Source organism: Trichosurus vulpecula, chromosome 2 (genome assembly GCF_011100635.1).
Source record: "Trichosurus vulpecula isolate mTriVul1 chromosome 2, mTriVul1.pri, whole genome shotgun sequence".
NCBI lineage: Eukaryota > Metazoa > Chordata > Mammalia > Diprotodontia > Phalangeridae > Trichosurus > Trichosurus vulpecula.
This window is the reverse complement of record NC_050574.1, coordinates 416,763,975-416,783,983: the sequence shown is the minus strand read 5'-3', so window position 1 is coordinate 416,783,983 and position 20,009 is coordinate 416,763,975. Positions and strand designations below refer to the sequence as shown.

Sequence of the window (20,009 nt, the reverse complement as noted above, 5' to 3'; positions counted from 1 at the left end):
ATGCAATCAATGCCCAGTGTAATGAGAGAATATTGAAAACTGCCAATCCAAAGACAACTGATTTATTCATAAAACTGAGTAGCATAATCTGCTTATAGGAGATAATGACAGCTTCATGAATTAAACTGCTATTAGTAGGTGGATATTTGGTTTAGCTATTAGGATTGAATAGCACCTTTAGGCAACACATCCTACATAGAGATTGATTATTCAGCTGGTTGAAATGCACTTTGATTGACACTCTGAGAAGAATTCACTTCCTACGAATTCACTTAGCCCATGCATTGGGCTAAAAGGCATATCAATTTGGCAAGAGTTACATGAACTGTGAAAATTACCTTTCTGCCATTGACGTTCTTTGGATGCTGGAAAAGGACACTATGGAATCCTTCCTTTCTAGGGGTCTTTAAAAATATTATGTATACAAGCCTGTCTAGTATGGTTTAAGTATAGCTAGAGTGACCATGGGTTCCAAACTAAAAATCAGGATATATCACCAGTCATCTTTACCTTGTTGCCACAACCACACAGATATGATGGTGTTCATGGGCTTTTGTCATTGGAGATAGGACCATGCCGCTGCTGTGCTTGTGCTATGTGTACCAGAAACACCACAGTTACTTGAATTATGATAATCTCTAGAGCCATATGTAACTGACCTACTTATGATATCCTGTCTTTTGTCGCTTACAGTCTTTTGGAACTGAAGTATGCTTTTATTGTAATCTTTATTGCCTTGGCTTATTCAGTCACTACTTGCTGAAATATTGCAATTTGGGGGCATTTTGATAGTTAATAGTGACTATGGGACAGAGCATTTAAAATTGAGGCTTTCTGGGAAAATCTGGGACATTTGACCGTAGGTATAGCCTGACCTGAAGGCAACAGGATAAACTAAATGATGTCTCTTCCAAATCTCAACAATCATTCTTTTTCTTTCCCTGATAATAAAATAATTAATAGAGGTCCATAGAAGATGAAACCAAACAACTATGTTCATTGTATACAGTAGGGGTCTTGCTGAATTGAACTGCATTTGTGAGGTCAATGCTGTCTCCTAAAGTCATGCATACTGTGTATAAATAAAAGCCCACATGTAGTATTTGGACATAAAAGGGATTCAGTGTTGTTCAATTAAATTCTAAAAGTGTATAGACAGTATAAATGCGAATAGTAAATGCAATCTTAAAATGGCTTTCAATCTAGTTACCTAAAAGGTTTTTAAGTGTCAGGGACTGTAAGATTATTTAAATTGACTGCCTGCCTTTATATTTTGCACCTTTTCTTAGGTCACTTTTTCATTTTCAAGTTTAAGGTAAATTCTATTTACACATCCCTGTCTTGTGATACCCCAAAGAATCAAAATCATCACTTCTCTGGTGCTGTACCTGTGGTTTCTTTAATCTTGGGGAGCCGATGACATCCGTCTCTCAAAGTGCCAAACAGTGGCTCAGCATTAACGGTTGTGTGCATAACAGGCACTGTCATCCGGTGGCACATAGGATCAGTCTGTTGGTGCAATTCCTTAAAAGTGGCCCCGGGGTTGGGAAGCCCAGCAGGTCTCTCATCTGCAGGAATGTAACTCATACCCTTCCCTGAGGCATCAGAGATAATGTGCTTCCCCTCCGAGGTGCAGAGGGGAGATTCCACAGGGGTAGGGCAGGTGCTACTGCTACTCCCTGTGCTACACCCAGCATCCACCGAAGAGCACTGGGAGCTCTGCAGAGAAAAATGTCCTTCACTTTGCAAAGATGACATACGCTTGGCCAAGTGATAGTCACAGAGGCGAGCCACCCCCTGCTCAGCTTCAGGAAGCTTGGAAGGATGGTCATCGGCAGACAGATCGGCATCCTCATGATGATTTACGTCTTTGGCTGAGGACACACAAGTCATGTCAGGCAGAAAGCTTTCACCTTGGCCAAGGCCGGGAGCACCACTCTTATCTCCCTCAGAACTGCCTTCATCCTTACACTCAGTTTCCAGTGTCCCAAGGCCAGACACTCTTTGAAAGGCCTTCCCAGTCCCTACCTCTGGTCCAGATTTTTCAGCTGCTCCACCATCAGCAGCCACATACCATCTTTGGCTGTCTTTGCGAAAGGCAGTCCTCTCCAGGTTAAAAGTGCTTAGTCGTGGACTGTCTCGTGAAGCCAGCGTACCAAATTTCCCTTTGGCATTTTCCTCCATCTCTGCTTTTTTAGGTCCCTGCTGCTTTTTTCCCATCACTGCCCCATCAGGGGCCATTTTCCCTTCCCCATCAGCCAGCTTGCCTTTCCTTTTACTGGTGCAAGAATACACCACTGAGCCCATGTGCAACTTGCTGAAATAGTCCGTGACTGACTTGGTCTCCATGGTTTCTGGCTCCATCTCCATGTTGTCTGAGGGAAGAATCTGCTTTGAAGGCACGGCTTTGGACTGTAGCTCGGCTGCCGGTCGAGCAGCCAGGGCCTGGGAGGACTTCACGGGCAAGCCTCCCGAGGGGGTTTTGGAGATGGGGAATTCCGTCTGTTCTTCTACAAGGGGATGGTAGCCTTCACTAGTGGCCAAGAACATGCGGGTGGAGCTTTCTGACTGCTTCTGTGCTGTGGCCAGTTCAGAACTCTCAGTCATTTCCGAAGAATTAGTTTCATTACCTGAATCTGAGGAAGACTCAGGGCTATAAGCTCGCAAGATTGCTACACCTGTATACCATAAAAAACAAGAGCCAATTAATGGAGGTATTGCAGGCACTTGAATACATGTAAGAAAATGGGATTCATCTCTTATAAAAATACATATTTTTTTCCTTAAAAAAAAAGGATTCTGACTTTATTGCACAGTTGTTCTGGAAAGGGGTGGGGGAAGTGCCACATGTTAAAAAAAAGAAAAAAACAAAAACAAAACACTGAAAAAAAACTTTCAACGATAACGATAACCAAAACAGAAACAAAAAAGACCCTGTAACAGTAGGTCCAGTACGTGCTATGAAGTGGGACATGCGTCAAGGAGGCTATACAACATAACAGGGATGAATATTTCCTAGGGCAGATGGCTTGCAGGGATAAAATGGTATGATTATCACTGAATGAATGTAACAATCATGAAAGAACCTGAATTGTCATTTGTCTGCTGTTCCTCTGAAGCTGCTAAAGCCTCTAAGGCCTGCAGAGTGGAGACTACAGCATCATCTAGCCCCTTCTCACACTTTCCTTCAGAGTTGGTAGGGACAGCGTCAATGAGGGACACAGGAATTTCATCATTTTGCAGGCTGCTGGCCTGTTCCTTGTCCTCCCTAAACTGGGTTGTTTGGTGCTGAGAGTCCTCTTCATCGGAGCTGTCCCTGAAGCCAGGTGGAGGAGCGGCAATGGCCATGTTCAAGGAGTGTAACAGAAAGTCATCCTCATTATCATCACCCTCAGGAGGAGGAAGGGAGGTGAGATCAATGATGTCATCGCTGGACCCAGACAAGTTGAGAATGGCTGGCCTATTTATTTCTCCGACCACGAGATCTTCCTCACAACTCACTTCATCTTCATCTTCAGCATCATCTGTGTTTTCCGAGTAACAGATCTCATGCAGCAAAGGCTCTTCGATGCCTTCAGCAGCTTCGAAGTTCTTCACATCTCCGATGTTTGCATAAACAGAGTTTGTCACAAACTGTATGCTTTCGGCATCTGGAGAGAAATCCAAGCCTTTGATATCATTGGCGTTGCTCATGTAAAGAGCTCTTTGTTTTTCCAGCACTTCTGGACTCTCATCTAGTAGTCTTTCATAACCAAGGTTTTTGGGGTTAATATCATCCAAGGCAAGCTCTCCAAAAATAAAAGATACTTTAGCACTCCTGGGAGAATCCTGTGCTTTTTGACTTGTCTCTAGACCCGAAAGCGACAGCAATGATTGCTGAGCAAGGCCTCTGCTTTCCACTTCACTGGTGGGGTCACCTTGTTTGGACAAGTGATGGTCAAGGTCATCTGGATTATAGGTATTTTCTATGTACAGATGCCTGTGATCTTTTGGACATAAGGTATCATCGGCGAGATCGACATTCTTATGTTTTGAGTCTATATATGTTATTTGTGGCTCTTGTTCCCCATCAGCAATGAAAGTGGTCATTTGCGGCACACAGTTCCAATCAGAGCCAAGGAGATTATGCTTTCCTTTAGTTTCAGGACCTAAAGAGAGACCCACACAAAGACACATTATAGGGCATTCTAGTTTCTCTGATGGCTGTTGAAAGCTTCTTAATCTAATTCATTCAGTATCACGTATGTTTGGTTAGCCAAACATTTTATACATGTGTGTAGACAAAGCTAAAGACTTTTTGGTTAAAGAGTTGATTTTGGCTAGCTAAAAGACCTGCATTTAATACGACTAGCTCAAATGTACCACATCTGATGCTGTAGTATGGGAGTGGAGAAACAGCTGAATTTCACTGAGCCCTCAGTTACCAAGAAGGGATATTATTTATGCCTAGGTACCTATAGTCCTGAAAACACAATGTGGCTTTTAAAATGTTTAGTCATGGTACCCTGAAAGGTTAAAAGATGGTGTTGCTATTCCAGAAGAACAAGATATTCTTTTCTCTGTCTTCCAGACTAAGAAAGTTAGGACTTTTCTCCTTCAAAAGTGATTAAGACAGAAAACTTCAAGAATGGCTATGCTCTCAAACTTTAAGTAAATATTAAAATAAACTTTACAAAAATTCTGGTGATACTTATAGCCCTTTAAAGGAACAGTATGAGTAAATTAGGTTGATTATTGCTTCTCTGGACAGCATTGACTGAAGCATACAGTGAGCCTTTGGTTCCATGGTACATTTTCATAAAGCTTACCCTTTTGACTCAGGAAACTCCTAAAATGTAAGCAATTTCTTTATACACGTCTACAAGTTTTAGCCTTCTAGGAAAAAATAGCTTGATTTACAAAATAAATGAACTTTGAAACTTGAAAACAAACCCCACCCCCCCAAAATCTTAAACTCAGGGTGATAGGATCAGGTTAAAGTGCTGGAGGATTCTTTATTTTATTTTAAGGTCAGTGAATCTTCTCTGATACTTGTAGCCAAAGTGAATAACATGTGAGCACACTTGCTCCAAATGCTTTTGAAATTCTCTTCCACTTCCTTCTCCTTCTGTTTCTATGGGCATCTTTTCCTCTGTAAGAATGTGTATTTTGTGTGTATGTGTGTGTGTGTGTGTGTGTGTGTGTGTGTGTGTATGTGTGTGTGTGTGTGTGTGTGTGTGTCTATGCATACCTGTCAGTCTATCCATCTTGTCTTCTTTGTTTCCCTCCTCTTTGGTCTTTAGCCCCTCTTTGTAACTTGCCATAACATAGAACTGAACTAGTTAATTAACTAAATTAATTAATTAAAAATTAATTAGCTTGTATTAATTGACCTTTGCATCTTGATAATACAATATGACATTTACTTGTAAAGTAGGCACACACCATGTAGCAGTCTCTGCACTAAGTGCTTCACAAATGTTATCTCGTTTAATCTTCACAGAAATCTTGGGAGGTAAATGCTGTTGTTATCTCTATTTTTCAGGTGGGGAAACTGAGGCAGACAGAGGTTAAGTGACTTGCCCAGAGAGACACTACTAGTTAGTATTGGAGGGCACATTTGGACTCAGGTCGTGCTGACTCCAGGCCTACCACTTTATCCACTGTGCCACCTGAGTTGCCTGCATGCTTACTGTTTAGAAAATGTGTTTAAAAAATGTTTTTTTTTAATGAATGACTTTGCTAAATAACATTTGCAATTACCTTTTGGTATCTGGTGGATCTGTGATTTCATCTGTGTGGCTGCTCCCTCTACCTACTGAGCTTCACAACCATTTATTACGTTCTTGGCCTATTCCCACATTTGACAGAAGGAATAGCTGCCCCTGTTTCCTGACATATGGTTCGGACTTGTTATTTTTTTCTTAAAAGTTAATGAAATGGTCTTGGGGATTTCATTGACTCAGGGGAGGAACAGGATTAAAAGGGACGATACATCAAGCAGTCGATGTAGCTTTCTGATGCCCTCGGGACCAAAACCAAGTTATGGGTAATCACCTGGTTCCACTCTCAGGCTTACGTCAAGCAGATCAGTAGCATGATGGGCACGGGAAAGCTATGGTCAGCTGAATGAACACAACCTTACCCTGCTCTGTATGTCTTTCCCCTGCTACACCTAAGTAAACCTCTCTTTCTTAACTGCTAGATGGACCATGGATCTCATTTTGTTTCATTTTTGAAGCCAAGCTCCCAACCTTCTTAAGTCTAGTCAGGCATATTATACCAAGCTTTCTCCTAAGTCCTCCAAGGAGGGCCCATGCAATGCACTGAAGTCTATCTGTCTGCTCTCATGCTCCTTATTTTTAATTTGAGAGGTAGTCAAGAAAAATGTTTTACATTTCTCAATTTTACTGGTTAAAAAAAGCAATTAAGATTAGTTTGCTATTTTATTTTAGCCTTTAGATGATTTTACCCCACTCTCTGTCTTGACAATCCATATCTGTCCCATGGTTCTTTGGTAAAAAGGAAGTTCTGGGGAAAGTACTATTAAGTGCCCACTGTATACACCTATAAAGAAGTTCTGGGGAAAGCATTAAGTGCCCATTGCATACACCTATAAAGAAGTTCTGGGGAAGGCATTAAGTGCCCATTGCATACACCTATAAAGAAGTTCTGGGGAAAGCATTAAGTGCCCATTGTATACACCTATAAAGAAGTTCTGGGGAAGGCATTATTAAATGCCTATAATGTACATGTATGATGGCATTGTCGTACCAGGGGCAGCTAGGTGGTACGGTGAGTGGATAGAGTGCCAGGCCTGGAGTCAGAAAGGCCCGAGTTCAAATCTGGGCTCAGACACTAGCTGTGTGATGTTCAGCAAGTCTGTTTGCCTCAGTTTCCTCATCTGTAAAATAGGGGACAATAATGTATTTTGCAAGGCGGTGCGAGGCTCAGATGAGATAATAATTATAAAGTACTTAGCTTGGCATTTGGCACATAGTAGGTGCTATACAAATGTTAATTATTGTTATCATCATAGAAAACAATAATAATTTAAAAACACGGTTATGATATTTTTCCTCACTCCCTCTTCACCTCCTAAACACTGTCAGGGGTCTGAGAATCCAGCCAAGAAAGCGAGATGAAAAACGAGGCTCCAGATTGGCACCTGGGAGCCATGGTCATGGGTCATTAGTTAATTTTGAAGGTTCGTCAAAGCAGCAACACCAATTCTGGGGTTCGTCTGGCCTGTGAAATGATGGGCACCTTGAGTTATGCAGGTAACTGATTTACCCAGATGCCATTGCTGCTCCCACATTCCTGCTGCCACAGCCCAAATGACTGCTGGGGAGGGTGGGAAGATACTACCACCACCATCATATTCCTTGGCAGTCCCATTGCCAGGAAGCATGGAAGGCACTAGGAGTGGTTCCAAGGAAAAGAGCTATCTCTGGGATGGAATAATTAATATAACTATTAGGTTTTTCTGCCCCAATGTCTTAACCTTGAAAAAATACTTTGATATATAGACTGTTAGTAGTTTGATCCATTTTTACTTCTATCACACTAAAAATAGCTTTACATTTAGATACCAACTTAAGGTTTATAGAGCACTTTGTAATAACCTATAAGTGGTGCAAATATCACTGTTCCCATTTTATACATGGGTAAGCAGAGGAGCAGAGAGGTAAGTGATTTTCCTCAGGGTTTCTTTCACAGTTAATGGCAGAGCCAGGGTTTGTAGTCTGGTCTTCTGTCTCCAAGCCTACTGCCCTCACTCCCACACGGTGCTTCTTGCTTTCAAGAACAAATGATACCACATTACTTATGACTTTACAGTTTATGTTCAAATCAATAAAATTCTTTTTGGGGCAAGTGTTATATCACTAGTGTCACAATAGCGGGATGTGACAGAAATTATGACACCTGGTTTTTAGAATTCTTTTTCTTCTCTCTTTTTCATTAGTCTGGTTAAGCTAGTTAAAGATATCTGTTAAATCTTCATATCATGTTTTACTTTTTGGGGGGAGTAGGTTTGAATTCTCTTGTCATCATAACAGCTGCCTTATCTATAGGTCTTTTAAAGTTTACATGTCACTTTACCCATAACAGCCCCAGAATGGATTTTACAGATGAAGAAACTGAGGCTGAGAGAGGTTAAATCTTTAACCCAAGGTCACATAGCCGGTTAGTGTCAGAGCTGTGGAATTTGAACTGATGTCTCTTGACTTCAGGTCCTATTCAGCCAATTATAGCATCTAAAATAAATGGGGATAGATATGGGAGGTAGTCACATTTATTTAAGAGAATACCTGTTTCTCTGTTTCCTGCATTTTTCTTGTTGGCCATGTTAAATATTGACCGTCTGGAATCTACCAGTAGCCTATAATATCCAGCTGTCAAACAGGCAAGGTTCATTGCATCTGATGGTTCCATTAGCAGAATAATAGGCTAAAAACAAGAGAAAGTTTTAGTTAAAGGTCGTCCATTTTAAAACACCTTATTGAAATGTCAGTGTCTAGACATCTATGTTTATGAAGGGTACGTGAAAAGTGTTTCTTTGCAAATGCTTCAATGGAGAACAACAAATGAATAAGTTAGACATGCCCAGCATAGAAAGACTTTTCATATACATATTCAGGAGATAGTCTTTGAAGAACCTGCAAATTGCGAATTCATTTAGAATCCTAGAAAATGTAAAGTTTTATTGCATGAATCTTGTTAAAAAAAAGAAAACAAATACTACAACAAAATCAAATACAGTCACTCTGGAAAGAAAGTATTTTCATTTTCACTCCAAAGTTACAGGAAACTGAGTTACAGGAAGTTGGTTACCAGGTACCAGGCTCCAATCTGAAAATAGCAAGAAGATAAAGTTTAAGGATCAGAGTGAAAATTAGTCTTAGAGAGTTGTAGAAATAAGTTGGAAATGACTGAGAAGCCAAAAAAGAAACAAGACCACAGAAACAGGGGATGATATCATACTTAAAAATAAAATGTAAAATCACTGAGCCTAACAGAGATGGGTGTTGACAAAAATCTTTGCTAGATGTTTCTAGAAATAGTGATGCTAAATCCAAGAAACTGGGGGCAAAGTAAAAGGAAAAAGGAGAAAGAACTAAACAGGTGCTTTCCCCCACTTTGGTAGTAAAGGGACTGGGATTTTTTTGAATGAATGGATATGTTTGAGACATATTACATGACTTGCCCATACCTTCTTGGAGCTCATTTTACAATACGATAAGAAACACACAGTAATATAGGTATGTATTGCATATACATACATACATAAATATACCTACACCACATAATATACATAGCAAAACACACACACATAATGCATATAATCATATGTCCACACACATATATGCATTGCATATATATGTGTCTGTATACATAATTTTTATGTTGTGGGTATATATATCCTCTATGTATGTGTGTGTATACACACGTGAGTATGTTCACACTATATACTAATTTATAAAGTTATAGTTGGCAGAGAGAGTTTCCAAAGGGCATAGATTACAGATCCTTGAAGTATTTATGTGTGGGTAGTTAGGTATGTTTATATGCATACATGTATATGAGTGTATAATACAATATGAACGTATACATGCACATTCATATATGTGAGTATGCACATATATACATAACTCCCTACACATGAATACTTCAAGGAGCTGTGACCTATGCCCTTTGGGAACTCTCTCAGTCAACTATAACTTAGTAAATTAGTCTTAGAGCATTGCCTGAGCCTCAGAGGGCTTAAGTGATTTGATTAAGATGATATTATATTAAATATCAGACATGATTTTATATAAACCTGGCTTTCCTGACTTTGGGGCCCAGCTCTTTACCACACTGCCTTTCACAATATGTATATCAACATACAACTACATCTACCTTGCCCCCCAAGTGGCTCCAGATGAAAACCAGCCTCCCATGCCCCGATGTCAGAAGTGCAGCCTCTCCTCCCATGCTTGCTGCTCCCAAAAGCATTGTTTCCTGCTTAGTTCCCTTCCCATTTCCTGTCCAGTGCCCCACCAGTATGTATGTCTGGTCACTTCAAATGTGAACCTCATGTAGAGCTCTTTGGGTATACCTGTATTCAGGCTAACTTCAACTTGGAATAGACTAGTGCAGCCAGTGGTATCAACAATATCCCGTTCTACTTCTTAATCCATATTTATACCCTCAACCTAAATGCTAATAGTAGTGTGGCATCCCCTGTCTTGGACTCCCCCAACTTGCTCTCACACTGTCTGGCTTGGTCCCCAGGGGGCAGCTCCAGTTTTAGGGGTAACCCTGTGAGACTGCACTCCTAACATAGTTTGTGAGCTGCAACTGGTGTGCTTCCCATTAATAGACATTTAACAAAGACATTAACTAAGAACGGTAGCTACAAAATGTCATGCTCCACCCCAAGCCCCACTCCATAAACTCAAACTAAATTTGAGTGGGCTCCAATTTAGAGTACAATGGTAATGAGACACAAGTGTAGGATATACATGTAGCAAAGGCAACTCAAAACTCCTGGTACTTCAGGGCCTGGTGGTCCCTATTGTCTTTATAGAGTCCTCATGTGTCTCTACTTAAGTACAGCATGTCTGCAATAGGAAGGTTATTCAGGTGGGGTCCCGGAGTTTGCTTCTCTCCACAACTTCACCCTTGATTTATCAGTGCTAGTTCTCTCTCAAGTCTATAGTTGGCTCTCTTCTCTGCTGCTAGGAGTCTTGTTCCTCAAAACTGTTTCTTCTCTTGAGTGGGAAGAGGAGGATGCCTTTCTGTATCTATGCCTATCCCTTTTCTATATTCATCTTGAGGGTGTATCTCATATCTCTCCGTTGTACCTCAAAAGCTCTTGAATCAAAGAATTCTCCAGGTGCTGGATGGGATGGAGCTCCCTTGGCAAATTACTGCTAGACACTCTGACCATCTGCAGGGTCATCCTGAACCTGCATGCCCTCACTGTCACAAATTGACTGCCTTTTAAGGTGACTGGGGGAGGGGGGTGCCTATCTTCCATTAGCCAATGGGATTGTTCCTTGTGATTCACTCAGAGAAAGGTGCTCACACCTCCTAAAAAATCATGACAGACTTGTCTTTATGTTAGTTTAATACCTCATCAACACCTTGAAATTACATTTTTGGATTTCTGGACTGGGAGTAGGTCAAAGATCAATTTCCCTGAACTTTTCTTACTTTCTATGGTCCCCCAGAGAGCACAATCCTTTTTGTCAAGGCTTTAGTTCTACTTCCATGACTTCACATCTAACTCGCTCTCTACGTAAAGATCTTGTCTGGACAATTTCACTGAATTTAGTACAAAGAATTTTCCTGAGCACAAGGAAGATAGGAGATAGATAGGTTGGGATTTACACTGTTGGAGGGAGCATCCAAACTGATGATGACACATATCCATTAGAGTATTTGGTAGGCTTCCTCTTTTTTCTTGAAACAAAATGCCCTCATCGATTTTTCCAAGTTCTTCCTGTTATTAGATTTTTGCTGGCTATGGGCTCTTGTCTATCCCTTCCTGCTCTGAAGCATCATTCTAAAACTGCTCATGTATTTTCTCTCCTCCTCAATTCTCACCCTGTAGGGTCACTACAAGGGGCATCTTTCCTGGTTGAGTTTCTTTCACTTGGGCCTACTAGTTTTTTTCAGCATAAACACTAGCACAGGTTAGGATGCCAAATCTAAGTAGGGAGTCAGCATGTCATAGGGATAGGAAGAGCTGGCCTTAGTCAGGAAAGCCTGGGTTCAAGACATATACTATTTGTATGGCCCCAGACAAGTCAATCAATCTATCAGAGCCCGAAACAACTCTAATGTTGATCAGTATGTATTGAACCCTGGCAGTTTTCTATACCTAGAAATCACAGGCCTAGATCAGGCCTGTGTTCCTGTACTCCTCCCTCTCTCCTCCCCCAAAAAGTATATTTGTGTGTGAGTGTGAGGTGGCGAGGGAATATTGGCTTCCCTTTGGGGGTCTAATCAACATTTGATTTCGGGAAAAGGGTTTCTTTTATTTCCCCCCCATCACATCCATTACTATACCTCCATCCCGTCTTCCCTCCTTCCTCCTCCAATGATATCCACACTCAGTGATATAGTGGAGAAAGCCCTGAACCAAAGGCATAAAAGCTAGATTCAGGCCCTGCATCGCTAAGTATATGATCTTGAGCCAGTCACTTAACCCTCAGTTTGTTATGTAATACGCAGCTAATAAAGCTGAGATTATTTCCCTCACAAGGTTGTTGTGAGGAACAAATATGATAACTTTTGTTTTCAAATTGTACAGCAAGTCCCAGTTTAACAAGAAGGGGTTGAATTCCAAGAAAGAGGACTAAGTGGAACAAGACATTTCCCCCAGCTTTACCCTGGAGTTCAAAAGTACAACTGGTCTGATATCAACATTCAATTCAATTTGGTTCCATTAAGTCCGACAAACCAAGCACCTGAGTTGCTTAGGAAGGGGCCTCATGCATGAATCACAGACTTTCAGAACTAGTACAACCCTCTCATTTTACAAAAGGTGAAACTGGGGCCCCCCAAATGTTAAGGGATTTGACTGATGTCATACAACCATTTGGGGGGAATCTCTCTTCTTGGTCCTATGAACTTTCCACTGTTCTATATTGCCCCTCTGAGACATTCTGGAACCCATTTGCTTTGAACTTTGGAAGCACCATTGATAGAGTCATCCATCCATCAACATACATTTATTAAACATCTATTGTATATCAGGTACTAGTCTAGGCACAAAGACACAAATGAAGCAACTGCTGCCCTCCAGGAGGCCACATAGAGTGCTGGGCTGGAGTCAGGAAGACTCATCTTTGTGATTTCAAATCTGGCTTCAGACCTTTACTGGTTGCGTCACCCTAGGCAAGTCACTTAACCCTGTTTGCCTCAGTTACTTATCTGTAAATGAGCTGGGGAAGGAAATGGCAAACCACTCCAGTATCTTTGCCAAGAAAAGCCCAAGTGGGGTTATGGAGAGTTGGACACAACTGAAAAAACAACTTAACAACAGCAACATCTATCTATCTATCTATCTATCTATCCATCTCTCTCTCTCTCTCTCTCTCTCTCTCTCTCTCTCTCTCTCTCTCTTCTCTTTCTCTCTCTCTCTCTGTCTCTCTCTCTCAATCTCTCTCTCTGACATATACCCAAAGGATCATGGATTTTCAAGCTGGAAGTAACCTTAGTGGCCATTGAGTCTAGCCTTCCCATTTGCCCATTTGACATACGAGGAGACCAAAGCCTAGAGAGGTTAAGTGACTTGTCTAAGGTCACAGCTGATAAACATCTGAGGCAGTATTTGAACTCAGCTCTTCCTAATTCCAAGATCAGTGGATTAGTGATTATCCATTGCAACACCTGATCCAAAATCCTATACATCCACTGTTCAATCACGTTGTGTAAAGGAAGATTGTACCATCTGATGGCTAGAACTATGAGACTTACTTTCACATCCAACACATGGAGTTCCACCCTAATGGAGCCTTCATCTTCTGTAAACATCTCAATCCTGTTGACGTGGCTGAAATCGGCCAAAAGAGCCACCAAGTTGGTTTTGGTGTTTATGACGTGACTTATTCCATACCTGGGTCCAACTAGTAAAGTCACTTCTGAGCGCTTTTCTGCCTGCTGTAATAGGAACACAAAAAACAGTCAGCCTTTGGGAAAACCATAATTTTTGAAAATAAGATTACATTTTGCCTACAACATGTTTCTGTGCTGCTTTACTAATTCCTACAGTTAGATGAATCAAGGATATGACTATACTGAGGCCAGGATACATTATAAATTATTCAGAAGATAAGTGTTATCACATCACATAACAATATATATGAACATATGAATCATTGGAGTATTCAGCTAATAAGGATTTTTTAAAATGTAGAAGCTGTTGCTGCCTCAGTTATTTAAATGGAAACCATTGTTAGAATAATTTTTTTTCTTTTTCTGGGTCTGTAAATTTTTCTAGGGCACTTTGCAGCTGGTATTATCTAGTTCAACATTTCTTCTGATATTTTCAGACTGCAGCAAAGTAGGTTAGAAATGAACCCTAGGAAAGAACCTGCACTGATCCGCTTCTGTTACCAGACCGAGCTTCGTGCAGGAAGACTTCTGTAATCATGGTACGCAGACTATAAAGACTTTTCATAAAGTCAAGAAAAGAAAAACAAATTACCACCAATGTTGCCTTGAACACACGACCCCCGTATAATCGAAGATCACTGAGGAACTTGAGATAATGGACCTTGCTTGCAAAGCCGACAGCTGAGGAGAAAGGAAAGCCTAAGATGTTATTGTCATAGGCTTGGGAGGCAGAAGGGAACCAAGAACAAACCCAAGGGGAAATGGAACTGTGATCGCCTGGATGAAGGGGATGAGGCTCCCACAACAAGGGCTCTCTGGCAAGAGGGAAAAAAAATCCCAGCACATTCGATTTCCTGATGAAGGAACGTGGCTTGCAATCTTGAAATTAAAATCTCACTTGTTTGGAGAAATGTATGAAGGATTCAGCCTTGTGGATGGGCTGCATCAGGGCATTCAGCAGCCCTGGAGCTCTTCCAAAAAGAGAGAACAGGAAGTTAAGATGTTCAAATTAAACATCTGCTCACTGAAGGATTTCAAGAGCAGATTGGAGCTTTCTCACTGTAATCAGTGACAAAGACAGGCTTTTCTCCAAACTCTGGTTCACCAATGGGAGGAAGCTGGCAAAACAGGAACTGTGTGAGGTTCACATCCTATTCAGTATTTGTAGGGGCTTAGGGTTTTTTTTTTAATTCTAGCACCTGCATTTGTAGAAAGCTATTTAATCCCAGCTCCTCACTTTACCTCTGCCAAGTTTCTTTAGGTCTTTATAAGTTCTCAGAGAAAATTAACTTTCTAAACTCAGACTGAATTGTGGAAATGTTTGAATTTCCTGTGGAAGTTCATATTTTATTCATTTACCTCCAAGAATCTGAATTTGAATCACATGAATCATTTACAAATGAAATTCAATCTAGATAAAACTCCTTCTATACAAATCTAAAAATGTAGGGATCTGTATCATAAGGTGCTTTTGATGTGAGTCCTTGTTTGATACCAGTAAGCAAGAAGTCTAAAATCTATCAGCAATGTTTATTACTAGTGAAAAGAATAAGATATATATAAAATCTATGTATACACACAAATATGTATGTATGTATACGCGTGTATGTATATGTATGTATGTGTATATACATACACACACTCTCCTTATCTGGAAATGACTATATAATGTTATCTTTCAATGTATGTTGCTAGAAGCCTCAAATACTGACTGAAACATATGAATGCTTCACTTGCAGTCAATTACTGCCTGGATTTGAAGCTTGTCTCTGATATTTGTAAGCAGTGTGATCATGGCAAATCAAAACCTCATGTTTCCTCATTTGTAAGATGAGGGCCATATTACCTGTAAAACTTGTCTCGAAAGGCTGTTTTGAGGATCTTTTGAGATAATGTCAGCAAAGCACTTTCAGTGCTACAGAATTACCAGTTATACCATAAACATAATTGTACCTTCGGTCTTAATTATTTAGTGCTGGTACATGCCATGATTCATTCTAGAAAAATAAAGCATTTAGAGAATTGAGCTGGTGGCAAATCCTTCACCAGTGTTGGTTCTCATATGTGGAAAGACTGATAGAGATAATATAAAATGGATATGTGTTTTAGTGAGAGGTATTGTGGTTGGGTAGCAGGGTCATTCAGAAGCATGCCTCCTGCCCTTTGATGGAGAGGCAATGGACTATAGATATGAGTGAGGTATACATTGTCAGACGTGGTTAATGTATTGATTAATTGTATTTTTTTTAAAGAGGGGAAAGTTCTCGCTGGATGTAGGGGGAGGCATTAGGAAAGTGATAGTGATAGAAGGAAAATGATATCATAAAACTTTAAAAAAGATTAAGGGAAACAAATAGAATGGAAGTGAAGAGGGATAGAATAAAGGAAGGAAGAAGGGAAATGAAAGAAATAAAGGAAAGGAGGAAAGAAAGGAAGAAAGGAAGGAAAGAAGGAGAAAAGGAAAGACAGGGAAGAAGAAAAAGGCAGTAAGGAAGGAAAGAAGAAGGAAAGAAGGAAGAAGAGAAGGAAGGAAGAAAGGAAGAAGGAAAAAAGGAAGACAGGAAGAAAGGAAAGAAGGAAGGAAGGAGAAAAGAAGGGAAGAAGGAAGGAAATGAGAGAGTGAGAGAGAGAGGGAAGGAAGGGAGAAAGGGAAGGCAGAGAGGGTGAGTCACAGAAGGTTTGAATTAAAGAAGACCCTGGATTTACTTCTGGCTCTATCATTTATTAGCCATGTAACTTCTCTGGAATGTGTTAGTGAGCCAGATAATTATGTAGATTAGTCAGGTCCAGGTTGGAGGACAAATGGGCGAAAGACTTTAAAAAAAGAAATAGGCCATGAATAGTGAATAAGAATTCAAACACAATGAAATGGTTTCCTCCCAGTTTTAAATCTAGGACTTCATCATGAAAGAGGAGGCATTATTCCTCTGACCTATGTAGTATTGAAACTGTTTCTTGGTTTCTTAAAGGAAGCTATGGAGGAATGGGGAAGAAACCAGGGTGCTTTAGGTACTAAAACAATGATATAATATCTGACATTAACACCAGAAAATTACCAACATAAATAAATACAGATTTATGTTCTATTCACAAAAGCTTTTATGGTCAGTGTCAACCCAGTAAGTGTTTTCTCGGGCTGTTAGACTGCATCCAATTTGTAGGCCAATGTTTGAAGGATCCTACTATTTCTATCTCCAAGAAACCACTATAACCAGGCGGATTTAGTTACCTGCCTTTTTATCATCCATAAACCAGAGCTCTCTGTATCTACCAACGATGCAACATGCTCAAGTCATATTTCTCTTCTTAAAAGCATATGTAGCACTAATATGAGGGATTATTTTATTTATGCTTATAATGAGTATTAAATTTTTAAAAAAAAGCCTGGCAGACCTATCACTAGGTGAATGAAGCATGTTTTATAGAAAGGAATCTCTATACCTATCCATTATTCTTTAGTGTCAGAGAGAAAAAAAACCCAATGAATCACTTAGTGTTAGGTTCAGAGGAGATGGAGAAGGTAAGGTAATACTCAAAGTTTTCATTAGCCATAGGCCCTAAAGGGGGAAAACACACACACTAAATAACATGGGCTAGGCCTTGTGAGTAGCAAACAATTGGTTTGTCACTTTCAATATATTCTGTGGTTTAATAAATATATTTATTTTTCATTGTTCTTGGAAAAACATTAAAGTTAACACAGAAGTTAAACAGTATTATTGCTTCTGAAAATGTGGTGCTAAGTATTTTACCAAAGGACTAATTTTAAACATTTTTAATGCATGCAGCCTTCCCTTTATAAAATGTATTTTCTATTAAGATGCAAATGTAATACCTTTTTCCCCGGCGGCACTAGTTTTGATTTGCTTTGACAAGGTGGGAAAGTGCTTTCTTTATGTTCTTTTCTTTCATGCTTTGCAGCACAGCAGATGGAAGAAAAGTCTCTAATCCCCATTCTTTTCCTGCAATAAAGGCATATCTTTAATTTCACATTCCTGGGCTATTTGTTATTGAGGGCTAAGTGGTGTTGTGATGTTTGTTTGAACAAATGAACTCCCTGAGGATGCAGAGAGTGGATAAATTCGGAGGCGAGGGAGACAACATGTCTTTGGTGCTCAGGAGATACAATATTTAAATCATTAGCAACAGCTTTACATTTTTTAAAGTGAAATTTTTATTAGTATCTTTTATTTTTATATCACCTACCATTCCCAATGTATCCCCTTCAATTTTCCCCTCCTGGAGAGCCACCCTTTTCAAAACACAATAAACTGAGAGAAAAAAATGGTTTTTTTTTGTTGTTGTTTTAATTAACTAATTAATGAATCAACAACTGGAATCTGTAATTGTTTCTCACCTATAGTTCCCACCTTTGCAAAGAGAGGGAGGGTACTTTTTTTGTTTTATTTTTTGGGAGGTTCGTTTTCATATGTCTCTTTATAATTGCCAAGTTAGGTCATTATAATTTCATAGCTTTCAGTTTCAACTGTTTCCTTGGTGTTGTCCTTTGTTCTTATTATCCATGTGGCTGGGTACCTTGTTTCTCTGGTCATGCGTTCTTCACTTTGCATCAGTTCATCAAGTCTTTCCTTATACAAAGGCTTTAATTTTAAGGTCAACCCAAAGGTGGGGACCAATTATATCTGAAGTAATGCATTCATCTGTGTTGCTGTTTCTGTCTGTCTTAATTGTGCTTGTTTTTTTGGCTCTTGCTTCTATCATTCTGTCTCTCTTCTTCTTGTTTTTGTTGTTTGTTGTGTTTTTGCCACGACAACATCCTTGTTTTTCTAATGCAGGCAAAGTATAGATGAAAAGGTATGGGACTAGAAGGAGTCAGAGACCTGGGTTCTAATCCTAGCTCTGGACAATTAGTTCTTGTTGCTCAGTTGTGTCAGACTCTTTGTGACTCCATTTGGGGTTTTCTTGGCAAAGATACTGGAGTGGTTTGCCATTTCCTTCTCCAGTTCATTTTACAGATGAGAAACTGAGGCAAACAAGGTAAGTAACTTGCCCAGGATCACACACCTAGTAGGTATCAGAACTTAGGTCTCCCTGACTCCGCTTGAGGCTTTTAATCCACTGAACCACTTAGCAACCCTCAACACTTAGTAGTAATGGGCAAGTTATTTGATCTCTTTGGGTCTTTGTTTCATCATCTTAAAATTAGGGTAATGTTGTCTCATACAGATGCTGTACAGAAGTCTTTTTAGAGCACTATATAAATGTGAGCTATTCATTAATTAATATCGTATTTCTATTATTTTGTTCTTATTGTTCAGTCATTCAGGATGTCCAACTCTTTCTGATCCCATCGACCACACTGTCCAAGGGGTTTTCTTGGCAAAGATACTGGAGTGTTTGGCCATTTTCTTCTCCAGTGGATTCAGGCAAACAAAGTGCCTGTTTCTATTCTAGGCATTTATTAATATTATGTCCTCTGTGTTTTTCTGTTTATTTTGGCTGGATAAACCCAGAGCTAAATGTCTCTATCTCTCTCCTTGAATGAAATATTATAGTACCATAAGAAATGAAGACTATGAGGAATCTAGAAAAACACAGAAAGATTTGTATGAAGTGATGCTGAATAAAGAGAACAGCATACACATTGACTCTGGGTGTTAAGGATACGAACAATAAAAAGCAATCAAACTCTGATGAACCACAATGAATAATCTCAGTCCTGGATAAATGATAAGGAAACAAGCTTCCTCCTTCAGTAGAGGGGTGGGGATTATGAATGTGAATGTGGTACTCACTGTCAGATGCAGCTGAGTGGGCTGGGCTTTGCTTAAAGGTTTTTCTTTGTTATGAGGAAGAGTCAAGAAGTAGGGAATTAAGGGGGAATAACTGTGCGATAAAATCTAAAGGCAATAGTAAATTTAAAAAATAGACTTGTTTCCCCCTAATGCCTGCGACTCCCTCCTCTTCTCCCTCTGCCACCTGCCTTCTCCGGCTGCCTTTCAGCTAAAGGCCTGCCTACCTTCTTCAAGTCTTTCCCAGTCCCCAGGTAGTTACATGGTACGGTGGATAGAGTACTAGTCTTACACTAAGGATGGCCTGAGTTCAAATGTGACCTTAGAGACGTACTGCTTGTGTGATGCTAGACAAGTTATTCAGCCTCTGTTTCACTTTCCTTATCTGTAAGAGGGGGACAACAAGAACACTTAGCTCTCAGAGTTGCTGTGAGGATAAAATGAGCTAATATTTGTAACTGAGGCAGCTAGGTGGCTCAGTGGATGAGAGCTCTAAGCCTGAGTCAGGAAGACCTGAGTTCAAATCAGACACTTACCAGCTGTGTGATTCTGGGCAAGTCACTTAATCGCTCTCTGCTTTAAAACACCAGAGAAGAAATGGCAAATCAGTATCTTTGTTAAGAAAACCCCATGGACAGTGCTGGTGCGCTATGGCCCATGGGTCAT

The 20,009-nt window shown here is 40.1% G+C and overlaps 1 protein-coding gene across 1 annotated transcript in view; it reads right to left on the bottom strand.

Annotated features, from left to right (window-relative positions):
* FRMPD4 (FERM and PDZ domain containing 4) overlaps positions 1-20,009 on the bottom strand; it is a 175,273-nt gene that overhangs the window by 1,952 nt on the left and 153,312 nt on the right. Inside the window, 7 exon segments of the mRNA XM_036747287.1 lie at positions 1,389-2,678; positions 3,087-4,148; positions 8,292-8,430; positions 13,453-13,635; positions 14,183-14,255; positions 17,362-17,379; positions 17,426-17,551. Coding sequence (XP_036603182.1) covers positions 1,389-2,678; positions 3,087-4,148; positions 8,292-8,430; positions 13,453-13,635; positions 14,183-14,255; positions 17,362-17,379; positions 17,426-17,551 — 2,891 coding nt within the window.